We start from the raw sequence: 20943 nt of genomic DNA on the forward strand, positions 1-20943 counted from the left end.
TTCTTTCTTTCTTTCTTTCTTTCTTTCTTTCTTTCTTTCTTTCTTTCTTTCTTTCTTTCTTTCTTTCTTTCTTTCTTTCTTTCAGATTTATTTATTTGAGAGAGAGAGAGCACAAACATGTGGGGGAGGAACAGAGGGAGAGGGAAAGAGTGAATCTCAAGCAGACTTCGTGCTGAGCATGGAGCCCGACGCAGGGCTCGATCTCATGACCCTGAGATCGTGAGCTGAACTGAAATCAAGAGTTGGATGCTTAACCAACTGAGCCACCCAGGCGCCCCAACATGTCATTTCTTCTGGGTGGAGTTTCACTCATCTCCTGTTGTAAAGCCTGAAAGCAGAGTTGATGACTGGCAGGATATTTAGGCTAACGGTGGTTCAGTTCTTTAGGTTTTCTTCTCTGTACCAAGAAAAGGCCACCATGGTCTCAAGTCATAAGCCTGAGTAGAAGTTGCAGTACAGAAACCTCTCCCAATCTGCTGTGACCCTGTGAAAATGTAGCTTTTTTTTTTTTTTTTAAAGTGTGCTTTTGTTCCCCGGAATCAGTTACAGTGAAGTGGTCAAAAGTGTGGTTCTGGTCTATCTAATTCTGAATCCCATTTACCTCCCAGTACGTTTCTTAACTTCTCTTTGCCTCTGTTTCCTTCCTTGTAAAGTGGGCATGCACATGGTGGTACCTACCTGCTCGTAGCAACCATTATTGTTCCCTTGAGTTATTAGACCTTCTTTATTGTCAGATTTTCTGTTTTGTTTGGATGCTAGGAACTGTAAAATCAAATTTTCAACTCCGCTCCAGTAATTATATGGATCTTATGAAATGGATCTGCTTCTACCAATTTGTCTTGCTATCCTTCTCCCAGAGCACTTTTTCTTATCAGGTAGACTCTTCTCTTTCCCGTGAATACATTTACCAGTAATGCTAACAAATAAGTAGTTTATTCATTTTAGTCTCAGATTTTATTTCTGTGTTGAATTTATAACATTTCCACTGAAGAGCCTAGAAACAGCCCTAAAATATAAGAAGCCATAGGAAAAATGCACTGTAAGTTCTTTGATAAGCAGTAATTCAATTTAATATTTAGCCTAAGAACAAGTATGGTCAGAAATGTGTTCCTTTTGTATGATAAATGAATTTGTGAAGTGAAACAAAAAATACTGAATCATAGCTGAAATCTGTTAAATAGTGTGGGCCAAGAACTCTTTCCTAGGCATATTTCCTGTGTTAACTCCTTAATCTTCACATCAGTTCTATGAAGAGATTGCTGTTATGATTTACATTTTACAAATGTGGAAACTGGGCACAGAACAGTTAAGTGACATGCCCAAGGTCACGTGGCTAAGAAGTGTCCAAGCCCAGATCGCAACCCTAACAGCCTGCCTCCCCCATCCTCTCCTATCCCCTATGCAGACTTGCCTCTCTGAAAGATAACTTGTATCCGAGGAAATTTCACTCTAAAAAGTAAAGTGAAAAAATTACATAGAACTATCAGTAATGCTAACAAACATTGAATTTATTATCATGTAGACTTCCCTCATGTGAGACAAATTAAATATGTTTAAACCTATATGACACCAGGGCACCTGGTTGGCTTAGTCGGTTGGGAGGCGGACTCTTGGTTTTGGCTCAGGTCATGATCTCAGTGTCATGAGATCTAGCCCTGCGTCAGGCTCCGTGCTCAGCGGGGTGTCTGCTTCGGATTCTCTCTCTCCCTCTGCCCTTCCCCCCACTCACTAGCTCTCTCTCTCTCTCTTTCTCTAAGACAAATAAATAAATGTTAAAAAAAAAAAACCTATATAACACATTAACGTGCACCTGCCATCAAAGATTCTCTCATTAATCCATAATATTACAATTAAGAGTAACATTTTTCAGTGTACCTGGCTGGCTCATTCAGAAGGGCATGTGACTTTTGATCTATACCATGTTGGGTACAGAGATTGCTTAAATAAATAAACTTTATTTAAAAAGCAACATTTTTCTGTAAGGTTACAATTATACTAAGTTCCTAAATGTCAAAGTGGGTTTTCCCCTCTTAGAACAATGTGTTAGGGTGGCTGTGGAATTGAGCCCCACATTGGGCTCCACACTGGGCATGGAGCCTCCTTAAGATTCTTCTCTCCCTGTGTCCCTCACTCTCTCTCTCTCTCTCAGAAAAAACAAATCAAAACAGTGTGTTAACTATTCAAATATTCCAACAGAAACAAATCAACTTAAAGAGACATGATAATGTCACAATCAAGAAGATACTGCATTAGAGAAATTTTTCATGCAGTAGAAACCGATTCCTGATGAAGAGCTCAGAACTCGTGCCCTGGGGGTGATACTCTACGTGGCTTATGACTAACTTGTATGACTTTGCAAATTGCTTATTTTCAATTATCCCAGGCCATTATAATAAGGCTTTACTAATAAGCAAAATAACTCATCTGGCTATCATTATGCTTCACATTACTTTATCTGGCTGACAAAAATGGACCATAATTACTGGTGTAATTTGTCTCTGATATTTTTATTCCGAAGGCAGACTGGATTATAGAACCAGTTAAGTCCTCTTAGGGCATCTTCTAATTAATTTGGGGGAATTATTACCCGGGTGACCCTACAACAGTGCCAGCGTTAATCTGTGGTGAGGAAATAGGCTGTTAAATGACTTTCCACTTTGACTCTTGAAGGCAAGTAGCAAGTCCTTAAGTCTCATCTACTGTTGTAGTTCCCTTTTTTAAAAAATTTTATTTATTTATTTAAGAGAGAGAGAGCACAAGCATTGGGAGCGGCAGGCAGAGGGAGAGGGAGAAGCAGACTCCTCGCTGAGCAGGGAGCCCGACGTGGGACTCGATCCCAGGACCCTGAGATCATGACCTGAGCCGAAGGCAGACGCTTAACCAACTGAGCCACCTAGGTGCCCCTTGTAGTTCCCTTTTTTAGTAGAAACATACCTCAGTAAAAATGAAGAAATGGACAATTTGAAGTAAATAAATTACAGCAAACTTACTGATGATCCAGCCAGAGTAACTGAGCTCCTACTGTGTACCAAGTATCATTGTGGGTACTAGGGACATAAGGAATGGGCAAGACAGACACAGTTCCTACTCTGATGGAGCTTGTAGCCTAACAGGATATGGACAATGAGCAAGTAAACGATTAAATAAACACAATAAATTTAAATACTGAAAGTACTACGAATAATACAAAGCTGAGTGATAAGATGGAGGATGACTGGTGATTGGGATAAGCTTCCTTAGATTGAGTGCTCAGGGAAGGCTTCTTTGAGGAGGTGACATTTGCACAGATACCTGAGGGAGAAGAGGGACCCAGGCAGGGGAGAGTCAGTGGGGAAAGATATGAATGGAATAAGGAGAGATAAGGGTGTGAGAAAATTGACATCGTAAGTGTAGCTTCAGGCGGAGAGAAGGAGTGCAGAAATCCTGGGATGATGGAGTGTTCAGGGAAGAGAAAGGAAGTCCAGAGCACTTTATGGCTGGAACATAGTAAAAGAGAAGAAGAGTAGTACAAGGGATGGTCTAAGATGTACAAGACAGCAGATCATGAAGCATTTTGTATATCAGGATGGGGAGCTCACCCTTTTGTTCCTAGGGTGCTGAGAAGCCTTGAGCCGGTTTTAAGCAGGGAACAGTATAATTGTTAAAACATTTTAAACCCCGCCCCCCCAACTGGTGTGAGGATGATGGATGACAGGAGGATAAAAGAGGGAGCAGGAAAACCACCAAGACATGCTCATGACTTGACTACGGTGGTAGCAGTCAAGAGGGACATACGCTAAACAATATTTTGGAGGCAGAACTCAGTCTGATGGGCTGAAATGGGGCATGAGGGAAAGGGAAGAACCAACGATGACTCCTGGGTGTTTTGTTCATTTGTTTGTTTGAGCCTGTGGAGTGGTTTCATTTGAAATGAAAAGACAAGTAGCTATTGGGGAAGCGGAAAACCAGTACTTCCAATTTTGATGTAGTGAGTTTGAGATGTTCATTAGGGATGATAAATAGCAGTTTGGATCTGCACGTGTGGAACCTCATGGGAGGTATAATCCTGGGTGTTATCTGTTGTAGATGTTATTTAAAGCCTTGAAAGTAGGAAAGATCATCATAGGAGGAGATGTACGTAAGAGAAGAGAAAGCACTAAAACAGTTTGAGGTCAAGAAGGAAACGGGAAATAAAGGAGATTGAGAAGCAGCAGCCAGTAAAGGGGGAGGAAAATCGAGAAGGTAGTGGAAGCCAAGGGGAGAAAGGCAGAGATCGACTGTGACAAATCCTGCTGAGAAGTCAAGTACCTTGAATTTGGGATCTGTTGATTTGGCAACATGGACCCCCCAGTGAGTTTCAGGGTAGTCCTTGAGAGCAGGAGCCTATGCGGAGGGTGGGGGCAAGGTTGCAGGGAGAGAATAGGATGTGAAGTTTTGACAATCACTGAATAACCCTTTTGAGGAGTTTTGATGTACAGAGGAACAAAAATAGAATGAGAAGGAGAAGAAAGAGGGTGACATCAAGAAAGTGTTTTGTTTTGTTTTTAAGATGGGAGATGCTTTGTATGTTTCTGTGATGTTTGTATGATGACAGGAATGATCCGGGAAACTCATGGGAAGAGATGGATGATTCAGGGAAAAGAAAGGGGAAGTTTTAAGGAGCAAGAGGAGGTGGGATCTAGACCATGTGAAGAAGTTCACATTGATTAAAACAAAAACATTTCGGGGTGCCTGGGTGGCTCAGTCGTTAAGCGTCTGCCTTCGGCTCAGGTCATGATCCCAGGGTCCTGGGTTCGAGCCCCGCATCGGGCTCCCCGCTCGGCGGGAAGCCGGCTTCTCCCTCTCCCACTCCCCCTGCTTGTGTTCCCTCTCTCGCTGTGTCTCTCTCTGTCAAATAAATAAATAAAATCTTTAAAAAAACAAAAACAAAAACATTTCAACCGCTACGACAGGAGGCAAGCAGAAAACACTGGTTGATGGATGGAGAATATGATACAGGTAGATTTGTGGACGGAGAGATGAGGGCATTAATGTCTGTGTTTCTGTTTTTCTTAACTGTGTGTATTGCATTCTTAACCTAATAAGAATGAACTCAGACTTACGATTGTATGTTAAAATTCTGAAAAATTAAAAAAAGAATCCAGTATTTTTATAGTAACTTGATAATACAAAGCAAGCTATTAAAATGGCACAAATTCTGCAGCACAAATTCAGGACATCATTAGTGAAGGGTTGTTCTGTTGCAAGGTAGTTGCAGGGCATTTTGTAGATATCTACTTTAGCAGAGGAGTAAAGATGGCTTGTATTTATATCGCAATGCATATATTTCTTAAACCATAGAACCAACTATAAGACAATAATAGACTAGAAATGTTTTTAGTAAAAATATCCATCATTGTATACTGTGGGGTTCACTAAATAACCAATAATAATGCAAATGATGGCTACTGTAAATAACTGTAGGTTTATCTTTATCATTTATCAATTTATTTGTCAATTTAAAATCAAGAATTGACAACCAAGACCAACTGGAAACAATATTAATGACATTCCTTTAACACAAAATATCCTGTCCTCCCCCACAGCGTAGGTGTTTCAGTAACCTTTTATGTGTAGCTCTACATGAGAGCCAGGTTTCCTCGACTGCTGGATGGGGATCCTCAATAAATCCTAAAATGTCAGCAATTTCACAATTTTATTTATGAATACAAAACGTTAGGAACGTTTGTAGGTTACTTGTACGCTTGCCGTGGGCAGAAATGAAAATACATGGACTTTCCTCATTTGCCCGTCACGAACCAGAGGAAGTGTTTGGATTTTTAGACCAGTTCCGTCAATGGCTAGCAGACCATACTTGACCATGATCCTGAATTATCTTCCTTCCTTCAGTAGTTCATTACATCCTTGCAAATTTGCTACTTTAGAGTGAAGCATGACATTGGAAGGGACCTAAAGGGGGAGAAAATGGATCTGCAAGAAGAGGATACTTTGCATTTGACATTTGGGTTTATCTTTCTGGTTTTAAATTTCAGTGTTGGCAATTAAAGATCTTTGATTTAAGAGGGGGAAGAAAGAGGTACCTGTTGCAGGTGGCAGCTGGTTATTACTGCCTCCTTACTGCGTAAAGGGTGCTTTGAGGTCTGTGACAGCTCGGCACCACAGGGAAGGAGAATTGGAGGTGGCATTAGCCACCTGGGCACAAGAACACTGATTAACTCTTTCTTCTCCTCATCCCACACAGGCTCAAGCAACCATTGTCAGTCTGGGCAAGGAAAATCTTGTTCTGTTGGCTGAAGTCTAGGTGACAGTGGGGTTGCAATCCAGAAGGGTTTATGTGAAGAAAAATTGTACCCAGTATATGTGAGAATCATTTCAGAGTGGGAGTGGGGAATCATTTACTCATTGGACTGGCACCATTTGGAATGGGAGTTTGGTGGGGGTGGCCTCAGAGTGAGGCAGATAGCCAAAGCAGACTGGTTCTTTTGGGGGTGCTTCTTCCAGCTCAGACCCTCCCTCTTCAGTTCTCTGGGCATGGGGCATGGGCGGTGGGTGCTTCTCCTTGGACTGGCCCCTCGTACCCCACCCCCTGGTCCTGGTATCCAGTTGTCCATCTCTGTGTCGGAGTCCCTTTCCCTTTTTGACCATCTTTTCACATGGAAACCCTTTACAGTGACCCTGGGCTAGTTCTGTTTGTGGGGTACACATTTGGTCTCTAGGAACTGTGCATCTTCGTCCACTGTGGGTGCAAGTGCAGCTTTCTCCTGAAAATCCTGAGGAATTGTTGGAGGATTCTAAGCAGGGAGGTAACATGAGTCAGTTTGCTTGTAGGAAGAGTACTAGCAACAGTGTGGCCAGAGAAGGAAGCGTGAGGCTGAAGACAGGGAGGCTAACTAATCACCCTTGCAGAGTCCTGGCTAATGAGGGTGTATTGATAATGCTGAGGAGAAGATGGATTCATAAAGGTATTAATATTATAGATATGCAAGAATTTAATGGCTAAGTGGCTGAGGAAAAGCGAGTCACCTGCCAGGTGCCTTTGTGTTTTACGGGTGCATAATAAACTAAATTTCCCACCATTAAGATGGTAGCATAAGGAAATAGGAGAGAAGTCATATTTGTCATCAAAGTCGTATTTGGACACATTTTTTTTTCTGGTGTTTATCAACTGTCCTTCTCTCTTAATTTATAAGCAATTTGCAAGGAATTGCATTCTCTAAGGAACATTTTTGGTCACCATTTGTTCTACCTGTTTCTTTTTCAGGGATTCACCTTAAACATTTGCTTTTAAAAGCTTATGGTGTAGGGGCACCTGGGTGGCTCAGTTGGTTAAGCGACTGCCTTCAGCTCAGGTCATGATTCCAGGGTCCTGGGATCGAGCCCCGCATCGGGCTCCCTGCTTGGCGGGAAGCCTGCTTCTCCCTCTCCCACTCCCCCTGCTTGTGTTCCTTCTCTTGCTGTCTCTCTCTCTCTCTCTCTCTCTCTCTCTCTGTCAGTTAAATAAATAAATAAAATCTTAAAAAAAAAAAAAGACCTTATGGTGTATACAACATGAAGGAGGCACATACATACCATTGAAATTCTTTAGGCTGATTTGAACTTTGTTTTGAAATAAACAGATTGTCTGCCAGTCCCTCTTCTTGTTTGTATTGAAGTTTGTCCCCCATAATCCTGGCCCCTTCCAGTTCCAGCCTCACAGCTTGATATTTATTTTAAGCAGCTGCTTATGAAAGGTAAACTTTAGCAGTGATCAAAATGGAATACGGTGGGTTTGTGTTTGAGTGTGGGGTTGCTGGGGAGCTGTCCTTCGAATACCCTTTCTTTTATACTTTTTGCACCCACATTTTGGCTGTGAGAATAAGTCTGGGAAAGCTGCCTTTTGGCTTTTGAGCACATTGCCAGCTTTGGCGATTGCAGATTAACTGGTGTTGTACTAAACACCACTGAAATAAAATAAATGAGTCTATTAAAGCTTGGAACTCCTGAGAACTACAAATGTAAAAACCGTCAACAGATGCCATTTGCTGAAACCGAGGCTCCTCTAGCAGATGGGTGAAAGTTAAACATAAATTGCACTATTTCTTCTTCTGTTGGTTCATTTGTTTTTAATATAGTATGAAAAAATCTTGCTATTCACTTACTTCTGGCATATGCTTCATGGCTGTTTAGGGTATTCTGAGAAGATCTTTGAAATGATAGTCATGCTGTGTTTTATTATGTGAATTCATTGAATGCATAGAAACAAATCCTTGTCAGAGTTTTAAAACTTTCTTTGGTCATATTTCCAATATGGAAAATCAGAGTGAGAAATAATCACCAAATATTCACAACGGGACATAATGTCTTTTAAATCTTTCATGTTGCGCTATAGTAGAATAATATCGATCATATCTAATAGTTCTTATTCATTTAGTACTTGAATTTTCTTTGCAGTATTTTTTTTTAAAGATTTTATTTATTTATTTGAGAGAGAGAGAATGAGAGACAGAGAGCATGAGAAGGAGGAAGGTCAGAGGGAGAAGCAGACTCCCTGCTGAGCAGGGAGCCTGATGTGGGACTCGATCCCGGGACTCCAGCATCATGACCTGAGCCGAAGGCAGTCGCTTAACCGACTGAGCCACCCAGGCGCCCTTCTTTGCAGTATTTTAGTTTCTCACATGCCATCTAATCATTTAAATAACACACACACAGAAGAATGGTTCTTTTAGTCCTCGTTCCATTTAATGACTTATATACCATTTAATGCAATCGCTATTAATTAATATTAACTTGCAAGAACCATAATGACATTATTAATCATTCGAGAATATTTATATATTCTCAGCATAGAACTAAGTGTTTCTTTTATAATTTAGTTTACTCATATATCTCTCTAGAAACCTGCAGTTTTCTTGCCTTTTTCCTGATCCCTAAAGTTATTTATCCAATAGTATTTCTCAGAACTGGGAACTGAATCAGAACCAAAGAAATTTCAGCATAGTTGGAAGAATGGGGAAGCAATTAAATAAATATGTAAATTGTTATGAAATCGTCTCACATTTAGGAGGACGGATAATATGCATTACGCTGTTTTTTAACTTTGAAACTTACTGTGATTGCTCTTTACAGGCTCAGGTTCATGTCGCTTTAGTTACTCAGACCCCAGCATCATTGTGTCATACGCCAAGAATAATACCGGAGACTGGATTCAGCTGGAGAGAATTAGGTTTGTTATCATTTCAAGTAGTTTCATAAATCCTGACGTAAGTGGATTTCTACTTCCCGGTTTGCCTTCATTCTACCACCGATTTTATTCTGCATGGTCAAGTACTCTGGTTGTTAATTACACTGAATTACATGCCTGCACATATTACTCTCTGCCCTGTTTGAAGAAGTATTGTTAAGTGTCATTTTCCATTCAGAACCTCCCACAGTTCATAGTAGCTGTAACAAACCATTTTTGATAAAAGCATATTTGAGAGAATAACTTTCAGGATGCAAGCCTCCACAAATTAACATCACTCTACTCTCTAGGTGGCTATGGGCTGGCTCCGAGGCCTAGGAATATACGAGATTACCGCGTAAATTCCTTCCAGTCTGGGATGGTAACGAGTTCATAACCACTAGGGCTTTTGCATCTAATCTTTAGTTCTGTCATTTCCCATCCAACCTCCCAAAGGCAGGTTCTAAAATTCTATTATCATAATTGTGATGCAACTTGTAGTCATTTTATTATATTTTCTTTATTTAAAAAAAAAAAATCCCTCAATGAGGTAGGATGCTTAAAGAAGAAGCTCACTCAAGTTGAAAAAATTTGGTTAAATTAAAAACACAAATGATATTTACTCCTTCTGCAGAGTTTAAATCATAAAACAATTCAAAATGGATGCCTAATTTTAGGTCTGGTAAGATATTTAAAAGAAAAAACTGCCTTAGACTTTTATAAAGTAGTTAGTCTGATTGGTTTAGTTCTTAAATTCATATAACTCAAGTAGAACATTTTCCATCAGTTTTGTACAGTTTTCTTTCTTCACATGCTAATTTCCTTACCGTATTTCCCTATTGAAAGAACTGCGATTTATTTAGGGAAGAAGAGTAAATATTAGTCTTTAAATTCTTAGTCTTCAAAGCTAAATCAATCTGCCCAAAGTTTCTAGTCGTATTTCAAATTTAAAAAACTGTCACATGTCCAAGGTCTACTCCAACCAGAAACTGAGAAAAGTGATTCTACCTCATGGATTTTTTTTTTTTTTAAGATTTTATTTATTTGACAGAGAGAGACACAGCGAGAGAGGGAACACAAGCAGGGGGAGTGGGAGAGGAAGAAGCAGACTCCCGGTGGAGCAGGGAGCCTGATGTGGGGCTGGATCCCAGGACCCTGGGATCATGACCTGAGCCAAAGGCAGACACTTAACGACTGAGCCACCCAGGGGCCCCTACCTCATGGATTTTAATAGACTATCTCTCTCTGAGGCAGGATACCATATAATCTGTAAGGACTGGGTACAAGCCAAGCTCTGACATGCTATGTCAATTTTATAACAGCATTTTGCTATTCTTCCTAATTTCTAGTAGTTATTATGAAAATGCATTCATATTAAATACTTATTTATATAAATGGCTGTAAACAAGGCAGCATATTGAAAATTTTATCCTAACCTCCATTTTTTTCTCTATCCAGTAGTTATGTATTATAGTTTAGGTAAATTGTAGTAGACATTTCTTGCTGGAAAACAGCTACACATTTTTGATATGACGAATAGTGAATGTACACATTAAATTACAACATATGAAGATCACATTCAGCTGACTCCATTTGGTTTTTCACTAAATGAGACTTTCAATTTTAGACCATGCTCCAAGCTATCATGCTCATTAATGCAAATTTTCCTTACCAGTAGTAGTGATCAGAGTGAACATATTTTCAGTCACTTCCTAAAACTAAAATGTACTATTTTCATTGGTTTAAATTCTTTTTTGAAGCTAAAAACATAGTCATTGTGCAATATTTTAAAAGAAAAGGCAATTGATTACCCCCAAAGGTAAGGTACACCATCTATAACCTACACTGACAATTCTTTGGATATATATGTGCTTCATTGGTGAGTGAAAAATATGTCTTTTCTGTAGTCCTTTCAAAACTGATTTATAGTAAGCCCAGGGTAATACTAGTTTGCATTTTAGTACCACTTTTAATCTTGGCTAAAGCAATCATTTTTACTATAGCAGGTTTCTACTTTGGTAGGATAAAATATTTAATAAAAGTACTTTATCACATAGCAGAAGGGCCTAGATTCTAACAGATATACTATAAAAATCATGTTAAATTATATCAAGCTTTTAAAGATTGATCTGCATCAAGTTGTAAAGAATTATATAGTGTTTAATTTTCATGGCAAATCTCACACTGATATAGACAAAACAAATAAAAATGTATCTGGTTACTAGAAACAAAGTAATGATTATTAAACACAGATTTTGAAATAGCATAGATACAAAATTTCACGAAAAGAATCAAAATTAAGAAGTCAATTTTATAGTTTTTCTTTTTTCCTTTTTAGTATCAAATAAAATCAACTGTGAGATTATTTGAGTTTTTTGTGATTGAGTGTCTACGACATGCAAAAAACTGTGCTGCAGACACTTTGATTTTTTGCAGACACCATCAAGTGTGTGCATTTTCTCTTTGATTATTCCTTTACTGGCTTACTTGAATATACTCGGTGTCTGCTTTGTGTTAAGAGAAGAGCTCTCGAAGACGTTTAATGTTTAAACTGTCATCACTTAATAGGAACATCTTAATCATCAGCATATACTAAAAGATTTAAGGGCTGTAGGATTATGAGTGTTTAATCTGTGATACGTATCATGTTAAGCTAATGAAACTATAATCTTAATTAAAAAACAAAATTGATCTACAAGAAAGAAAAAATGGATACCATTGAGCGTCATTGTTTATTTATTATGTGGCACCAATTCCCATCTTACCGTATATTCCAGAGCCCCTTCCAATGTCAGCACCATCATACACATCCTCTACCTTCCTGAAGACACCAAAGGGGAGAACGTCCAGTTTCAGTGGAAGCAGGAAAGTCTCCATGTAGGCGAAGTGTATGAAGCCTGCTGGGCCCTAGATAACATCCTGATCATCAACTCAGCTCACAGACAAGTCATTTTAGAAGACAGTCTTGATCCAGTAGACACGGGCAACTGGCTTTTTTTCCCGGGAGCTACAGTGAAGGTTTGAGCTCTTTTTTGTTTCTTCTCCTTCCCTCTAAAACCTAAAGTTTAATCAACCAGATCAGACAAAGATAACCATTCTTACCAAATCCACTAGTAAAGGAATAAGTAATACTCTTATTTATGGTACCTTCTCTTTTAAGGATGGGGAGTCATTGGTACAAAAAACACTGACTTATTCATCCATTTAGTAAGTAAGTATCTTTGAGGACCCACTGTGCTGTGTCCTGGACTGAACCTAGAGAGTATAACCACAAAAGGGCAGATATGTTTCTTCCCTTCACGTGGCTGTCAACTTCGTGGGGGTAGTTAGACATGTCAACATGCAAATACAAAACAATATAATTTCTGTGATTTGCTGGGAAAGTTTAGAGCTCTGGAAGTACAATATACAATACCAAATCCAGTCTCAAGGGATTAGGAACGTGCTCCAGATTGGGAATCTGAGCAGAGACCAAAAGGTAATTTGGAGTTGGCCAGATGGGAGGAGTACTGTTTCTAGAATCAGAAATCATATATATAAGGCCTGGACGGCAAGAGCACAGAGCAAGGTGTTAGACAACGTTCAATCTATTGTCTAACAGATTTTGAGTTGAGACTTTTGATAGTTAAATGTGGAGATAAGGCCCGTGACAAAACCTTGAAGATCTTGCAAGCTGCTATGGAGTATGAATTTTATCCTGAAGGTGATAGGGAGTCACTGAATTGCTCCAAATAAGTCTGACCATCAGATTTTATTTTTTAAATATACCTTTGAGGTTGGAAAATGGGATGGAAGGGAGAAAGTGCAGCTAGGGGAGCCACAGAGGAGGCTGGTAACAGAAATCCAGTGGGAGACCATGTTGGCCAGACTTAGGGGAGAATGTGGATGGACTTCAGAGATTTTTAGGAGAGGGAATAGAGAAGATTCAGGACTGATTGAGATGATGGGGGAATAGCAGGTGGTGAACACAGGATTTGGGCAGCTGGGTGGACGGCAGTGCCATTCATGGAAACAAACATAGGAGGAGAAGCAGGTTCACAGAAGTTGATGAATTCACTCTGGCCATGGTGATCTTTTCTTTAATTGAGATATACTTGATGTATAATATTATGTTAGCTTCAGGTGTGCCATGTAATGGTTTAATATTTGCATATATTGCAAAATGATCATCCCAGTAAGTTTTGTTAATATCCATCACCTCACGTGTTTACAAAGTTTTCTTCTTGTGATGAGAACTTTCAGGATCTATCAGCAACTTTCAAATATGCAATATGGTATTATTAACGGTTGTCCACCATACCTCGTGGACATGTTGATCTTGATAATCCTGGGGACAAGCGAGAAGAAATAATTGGTGGGAGGTTAGATAAAGCAATCAGGAACTCAGGGGAAGTTTGGCAATTATCAACCTTTTGAATGGACATTGAAGTCATAGGCTTGCCTGCCCAGAGTGTGTGGAAGAAGTTGTGCTGAGGCAATATAAAGGATGTCATTAGACCCTCAACTGGGCCCTCTCAAGTTTCCAGTATATGAAAATAGAGTGCAAATACAGCTTATGGAATTTGTAAAATGTGACTCGCTGGTACCCTGTGCTGCACAAAGGAGGTGAGAGCACAAGAGGAGCAGCAAGTAGAACATAAACATCTAAGATGCTCACCTCCTTTTAATAATGTTTTCGAATTAAAAAAAAAAGATTCCAAATTATTTATACCCTTCAACACAGGAACTCCCCTGACACAATAACTTCTTGTTTAACAAACCAAGCGCTAGACAATCTACTTGTGGTTCATGAAATCACACCAATTGGCATTAGGTGAACAGGAATCATCCTTGCTCAGTGTGAGACAACACCCAGTAAACCTTATGGAAATTCATCCTGACAAAGACTCTAAAACCTTGGTCCCTTGAAAGAGAGTCCATGGATTCCTTTCATATGGGTGTAGAGAAGAACCTTTGTGAGGATATCCCACGTCCTATCCCACTACCACTTGATTAAGAAGGATTTCTGTTGATGTTGTTCAACATCGGCGAGAAGACATGAAAACCCAGGAAACATGTGGGGACCTCAGGGCCTGGGATTCACATCCTTTTCCCATGGTGATCATTTATCATTTGGACTCAGTACCCTTTACTATACAAATGCAATTTTTATGCCTTGTTTACAAGCTGTTATACTAATCTAATTAGCCATTCAGTTTCTTAATGGATTGTACTTTAGTACCACCCCTGATAAAAATGCATGAAATGTGGTATTGCTTCAGCAGTGATGTTCAATTAAATTACGACTTTGTGTGGGTTAATAATTTTGCTTTGTGGTCCATCATTTTACTCCCAAACTTACCAATCATACATTTGAGATTTGCCTAGTGACCTGTGGGGGGAAAAAAAACACTGTAGCAATGATATATATCATGCTCTTTGACAGCTATCAGGTAGAAATTTTTCTCTGATGTTTTGTTTTGAAAATTCTCTTTAAAATTTTGCAATAATGGAATCTAAGAATTATCATTTTACCTCATTTGCATGACCACCCTTTTGCTTTCTGGCTCAAATATCTGAGCATTAAAAAGTTGCTTTTGCCAAGTGATTTGGAGTTCTAGCAATAAAAATTGTTTATTTAAACTGTATGCAACTTCTTCATTAAATATTTCACCTTCAATTTGTGGCATCTGAAACAAAAACTAAATATAACCAATTAAAGAGCGTAAGCATATCTCCATGTTCCTATTGGTCACAGGGCATGTTTTAAACATTGCTTTATTTTGGACTTTTAGTTTTGAGGATTATTGTTTGTTTGCTTGCTCTACCTATGTATTACCTTTTCTATGTTCAGGAGAAGTCTCCAAGATGATTATATCTTAACTAAATCAAAGAGTAAGTCTAACAGCAATTGAGAAAGTATGCTTGATTACAAAACAGAGCTTAGTTGCGGAAAAAATGTCCAAGCACAGACAGATTACTCTTAGTCTAAGTAATAAGGGTTACTCTTTATTGAACACTTAAAATTCCAGGTGCATGCATGCACACACACACAGATACACACGGACACACATATGCACACACAGACATACATCTACACAGGATTATGTATAATTATATATTATAAACCTATAAAGTAGGTGCTCTAGTAGCCCCATTTTACAGATGTGGAAAGCAGACATAGAGGTGTTGAGTAACTTATCCAAAATATCCCTCTCACCCATGGGAGAGCCAGGACTCACATAGAGGAATCAGACTTGATCTTGATTTCATTCACCACATGGCTTTGCTCTTACAGGTCGTAAATATAAACCAGTGTGATTCTGTTTGGCCCATGTTTCTTCCCAACATCCATTTATTAAATTATCTGCCTATTTTCTTCCCTGTCACTCACTGACTATAGGTTAAAAGATTCTTGGGTTTTTTTCTATTTCTTGATCTTGCTCCAGCTTTATTCCATTTGTGATGCACGTTCCTTCCTCCAGATGACTGATTTTTTTTTATACATTAGAATTTAGTGAGTTCGGCCCAAGCACTGGCCCCTTTCTTCTCCTCCACACTCTTCTAGCTGATTTTGTTTTCACGGTCCTGGTTACTGGACCATCACAGGTGTTGAGTGCTGACCTCAGGTGAACTTAAGGGGATGAGAGGATTGACATGGTTTGCTTATGGAGGCAGGAAGCATTTGCAGTAGCCTGTGTGGGAGGTGATATAGTATAATAACGATGAGATGCTGAAGAAAGAGAAATCAAGTCTCACAGCAGTGGACTGCCTGTGACCAGGGTGTTAAGAGGCAAGGACCATACATAGGGATGTCAGTGACAGAAACTCCAGCATCATTCCTTCACAGAAATCACATCATGCTCCCTCCATACTCAAGACCTCCGATGGCTTCCCGTGGAGGTCTAGCCTGTAATCCGAGGCCCCTTAGTCCAGGCCCCACCTAACTTTCATCCTCCTCTCCTGCTCCACTGTGCTCCAGCCTCACAAACCCAGCACAGAATTCCACACTGCTACACTTTACACATGCTTTTCCACCTTCTTTTTTCTCTGCCTGGTAATTCCCCAGCCTCCCTAAGGGCCCAGTTCCAAAGTCATTGTCTGTGTGAACTTTGTGCATCATTCATGTCTCAGTCCTCTCTGTGCTGATGTAACTATTAGGTTGAACAAGCAGGAATTGGGGTTGTGGACTGGCTGTGGAAAACAGGTCTCTTTGTTTCCCCCAGTGACCATTGAAGTTCAACCTGAGAGCTTTTTTATCTCTGTTCTCTTTGCAGATCCCAAGACTGCCGAGAGACCAAATAAGTCATCCAATCATTTTAGTCTCTCAGATAGTCCCAGATCAATAACAGATATGATCAGATCACTGTAATCGCCTAAGCTCCAAGCTTCTCCCCTCCTCTGGCTTAGGTCTGCTGCAGTGGGAATGATGGTGGTGGTCAGCTCCTTCTCGGTCCTCACCACCCCATGCATTTCAGCCTCTGAACCCTCCAGGGCTGGGTGTGGAGGAAGCAGAAGAGGCAAGAGGCAGATATTGTTATAAACTGTAACTACTGATCCCTTGGCCTGGCAAGCGATCAAAGCTGACTCTCTCTTCAGTCTACCTTTGGGCTCTTTGGAAATCTCCCCGCTCCTCACTAATGCTGGGGATCTCTCACCTGCTGTTCTTTGATGCATCTCCCATGTCTATTTCCACTTCCAGCCACGGGACCTCAGGCTAATGATTACAACCTGTTTCCACTGAGGGCTTCTTGCCCCTCCAGGGAACCATTTGAGGCAGGATCTTAGACAAACTAGGCTGTTTCTTGTGTCCATGGGCTGAAGTGTACACTCTAGTAAATGTTCACCTTGGATCCATGATTGGGAGGAGAGTAGTTACTTCTAAGCACAGCCCTCTTCTTACCTAGCCATCTTCCAGGCAGCTCTAGGCACAAGTCCAGGCCCATCCAGCATACCGTCTAAGTGGTACCCTTGAAGTCCAATGCACCAGGCTTGAGCAGAGAAGATACCTTCCTCCTCTGATGCAGTCATGGGTGGGACGCATAGTTCACCACCAAACCTCTCTAAAGAAATCATTTCTCTGCTGTCCAGCTTCCTACTCACATCAACTTTGAGTTTGAATCCCTGCAACGTGAGTGAGTAACTAAGCCCTTTTATCACCTCTTTCACTAGGTCCTTGTAGTTGGTCCATCCCACCCTCACCTTAAAATGTGGAGTAGTTCCATTTCAATATTCTCTTACATGGTACATATACATCTATGAGTGCATTTACAACCTTGCTTTCCATTTATGTTTCTGTCTCCCTGGTTAGAATGTCAGCTTCTTAACCTCAGGGACTGCTTCAACCATTTTTAAATCTCCAGTGTTTGGCACATGATGGATTGTTGTTAGGTGTTAACAGAATGAATGAGAAGCTGGAAAAAATAACCAGATGATTTGTTTAGGAGGAGAGAAAATGAATTTCATATTCACTGATGACTTGAAGTCAGCTGAAAATATTGTGAATGAAACTGGAGACAGCACAACTGTTAAGAAATATATTGGTTAAAATCTTGGCTTTACCATTTATTAGCCATGTGGTTTGGGGCAACTTATTTAATCTCTTGTTTCCTCAGTATCCTCATCTGTAACAGGGATAATAATAGTATCCACCCCAAGCTGTGATAATTAAATAAGAAAATACACATAAAACCCTTAGAACAGTCCCTAGCACATAGAAAGGGTTTAATAAATATGTGTTCTCTATATTGAAACCTAGAGAATAGGCTCCACAAGGAAGTAAACATAGAGGAAAATGTGTAGAAGGCAAAGGATTGAGCTGACTGCTCTGATTATGAGGTGGGGGAGAATAGAATAGAAAAAATATAGACCTCACAAATTATGTCATCCTTATATGTCATTGAAGTAACATCAGAATCAAATGCATTAAAATGATTAAGTTGGACACAAATGTTGCCCGTACATGTAACCTTTGGCAATCAAAGTAAGAGATAGTTTCCATTGGAATTAAATTTCAATGCCACTTATGTAATCAGAATTATTAATAGTTTCTATTATTAACAACAAATGATTTTTTTTAAATGCTACTGTTCATAAAACAAGGGAATAGAAAGTAGTGAGGATGTAAACTGCCTAGCTGATGACCTCAAAAATAATGTTTAAGGGTGTCAGGTCAGATAGGAAAGATGAAAATGATTCATATTCACAGTGCGTATTTCTCCTTATCTTCTTTAGATTTTTTTTTTCAGTTTCTTTGGGAATATTTAATTCATTTCATCTGGGCCAATTCTTGTTTATCTCAAGTAGGGCAGAATGATATAAGACCAAATAGAGTAATTAACTTAAGGAGTTTATGTGATCTGGAGAATTGCAATTATAGGTCACCAGTTTAAATCTGTCCTGGGTTGGTAGAAGGCCATTACCATCTGTTGGCTCTTGGATAATTAACATAAAATAGATGTAAAACAGTATTGATTTTTAATATGGAATCTAGCCTTACATTTGTTGTGCTTTTTGATTTGGGGTTGGTAAGCTGCAAGGAGTTATGGAATTAATGTGTTCTTCCTCTATAGCCTTCTGTGTTTCTCCTCCATTCTTTTTACAAGTGCATGGCCTTGCCTGACTCATCTTCCAGTGTTTTTCCAGAAAACTTGTCCATGTGGAAGAAAAGGCACACCACATTCTTATGCTTCTAATTACCATCATGATGTTTTATTTTCCGCAACTCCCTAAGCAGCCCTTTGTTCATGACCAAGTAGGTGGGGCTCTAAATGCCAAGAAATACAGTGCTGCAAATTAAAAAGCTCCCCAGAGCACCACCCTCATTAGCAATATCCCAGAGTAAGCAGATCATGAACTCACAAGGCAAGTGGACTGAAGCCTACTCAGTATCGAATCACCTGTCTTAATTACTGGTTAAGATGATTTTGCCTTCCTTTACAGAATACTGCATCCCTTTTCAACCTTTGTATGTGATTTCTAGGAGAATCAAGAATTACTTGTGTCCATCGTTCCTATTCAAAACACACAGGGACACCTGGGTGGCTCAGTCGGTTAAGCATCTGCCTTCAGCTCAGGTCATGATCCCAGGGTCCTGGGATCGAGTCCCCCACCAGGCTTCCTGCTCAATAGGGAGTCTGCTTCTCCTGCTCTCCTGCCGCTCCCTCCTGCTTGTGCTCTCTCTCTCTCTCTCTCTCTCTGTCTCTCTGACAAATAAATAAAATCTTTAAAAAAAAAAAAAAAAGACACAGAGTATACTCTGCCCGTTCATCCACAGTTGCTAGAATAGCTAAATACTGCCACGGCTGCCATCCCCCATCCCACGGGAGCACGTCTCTCGGTCAGGCGGTTGTGGGTGTTTGTGCCACTTTCGGAAGTGGGAGGCCCATTCTTCCTGTCTGAAGCGGGGCAATGATTCATCTTAGGGCAACTTCTTATGCTCCAACTCTATGACAATGGTCTTGCTTTTGCTATCAAGGTTTAAGGGAAATGAACCAATTTTTTAGCCCTTTCCAGTTAAGACTTAGAGTATCAAGGATCAGCATTTCACCTTGGGTAGGAGTCTCATATCCAGGAATGATACTTGCACTAACATGGATGCTAAATAATAATAAATAATAATAGTAACCTTATGATGATAAATAGTAGTAACGATGATAATAGAAATAGTAGTCATGATGGCATTTCATGAATGCTTCATATGTGCCAGCACATGAGGAAGTCTTATCATCCAAGTTTTGTATCAATAGTCAGTAAACACTGGGTGTCTGTAAATGGGTTTGGCACTTCATTTCCCGTAGTCACTCTTGAAACATCTGGACAAATCCATCAAAGTCATCTCTTTCCAGCTCCTCAAACATACATCCTGCGATCTGAGAACATCCTTAATTTCAAGGTCAAAGAAAAACACTAAATGTTAAGTTTTTGGAGGGCCAGCCTGGAGCTCCTTCAGCTAGCAGCCTGCTTTCTGTAACTCACCATCAAAGAGAAGAGCCGCAAAGATCAGGGGAGCACTCACAGGAGAACCCAGGGACGGACGATGAGGAGAGCTGTGAGCAAGTGTTTGGGTTTGGGTTTTGTTTTGTTTTGTTTTGTTTTGTTTTCCTTTAATAGTACCCCATGGAGCAGAGTTTCCAAATGGATCGATATACCATGGAGGCAACTCTTAGTCAAACATGTGCTTCATTTTGTTTGCTTTCTCTCATCTTTAGTGGCAGCCAGAATTTGTATTTTGAAAGCATGAATCATTTGTGACTCTTTGGTATCTGTGTGTGTGTAGAGAGAGAGAGGGAGAAAGAGAGAGTGTATGTTTTGCTCAGTCACCATTAATAAATGTTTATATCTGCTCAGCTAGCCTGGTTACTCTTGGCTTGCAAAGGCATAAATCACTGGCTTCTGTCAACTCTGGAATTGACCCACAGATTAAAGGCAGATCACTGTGAGATAGGTGCCATTCCGCATATTTTTTATTTCTAAGAACTCTTCCCACTCTGATTACGTGCCTGCACCTGCTGATCTTTCTCTCTTTATTACCCGAGTTCATTGTGTGGCTAGCAAAGAATTCCAGATGGCTCCTTCTACACATTTATGTCAACTCGTGTTGGGAAGCAAATCAACGCTGTGAGGAAGGTTGTCCTTTAGAATAGACTGTGATTTGATTGCATGTATTTAAAAGAAATTTCTTTAAAAAGTAACTTATTAAGTTTTTCAAATTTAGGCCAGGGATTTGGAATAACTATACAGAATTTAGAGGGTCATATGTTATTTTTTTCTCTATTACTGCTTCC

The 20943-nt window shown here is 39.9% G+C and overlaps 1 protein-coding gene across 1 annotated transcript in view; it reads left to right on the forward strand.

Moving 5' to 3' along the window:
- Positions 1-20943, forward strand: part of RELN (reelin) — a 523500-nt gene that overhangs the window by 290131 nt on the left and 212426 nt on the right. The window contains exons 9-10 of the mRNA XM_035020402.1: positions 9085-9181; positions 11956-12196. Of these exons, the coding sequence (XP_034876293.1) occupies positions 9085-9181; positions 11956-12196 (338 nt within the window). The remainder of the gene's footprint in view (positions 1-9084; positions 9182-11955; positions 12197-20943) is intronic.

Source organism: Mirounga leonina, unplaced genomic scaffold (genome assembly GCF_011800145.1).
Source record: "Mirounga leonina isolate KUSES-001 unplaced genomic scaffold, KU_Mleo_1.0 Mir_174, whole genome shotgun sequence".
In the NCBI taxonomy this organism is placed as follows: domain Eukaryota; kingdom Metazoa; phylum Chordata; class Mammalia; order Carnivora; family Phocidae; genus Mirounga; species Mirounga leonina.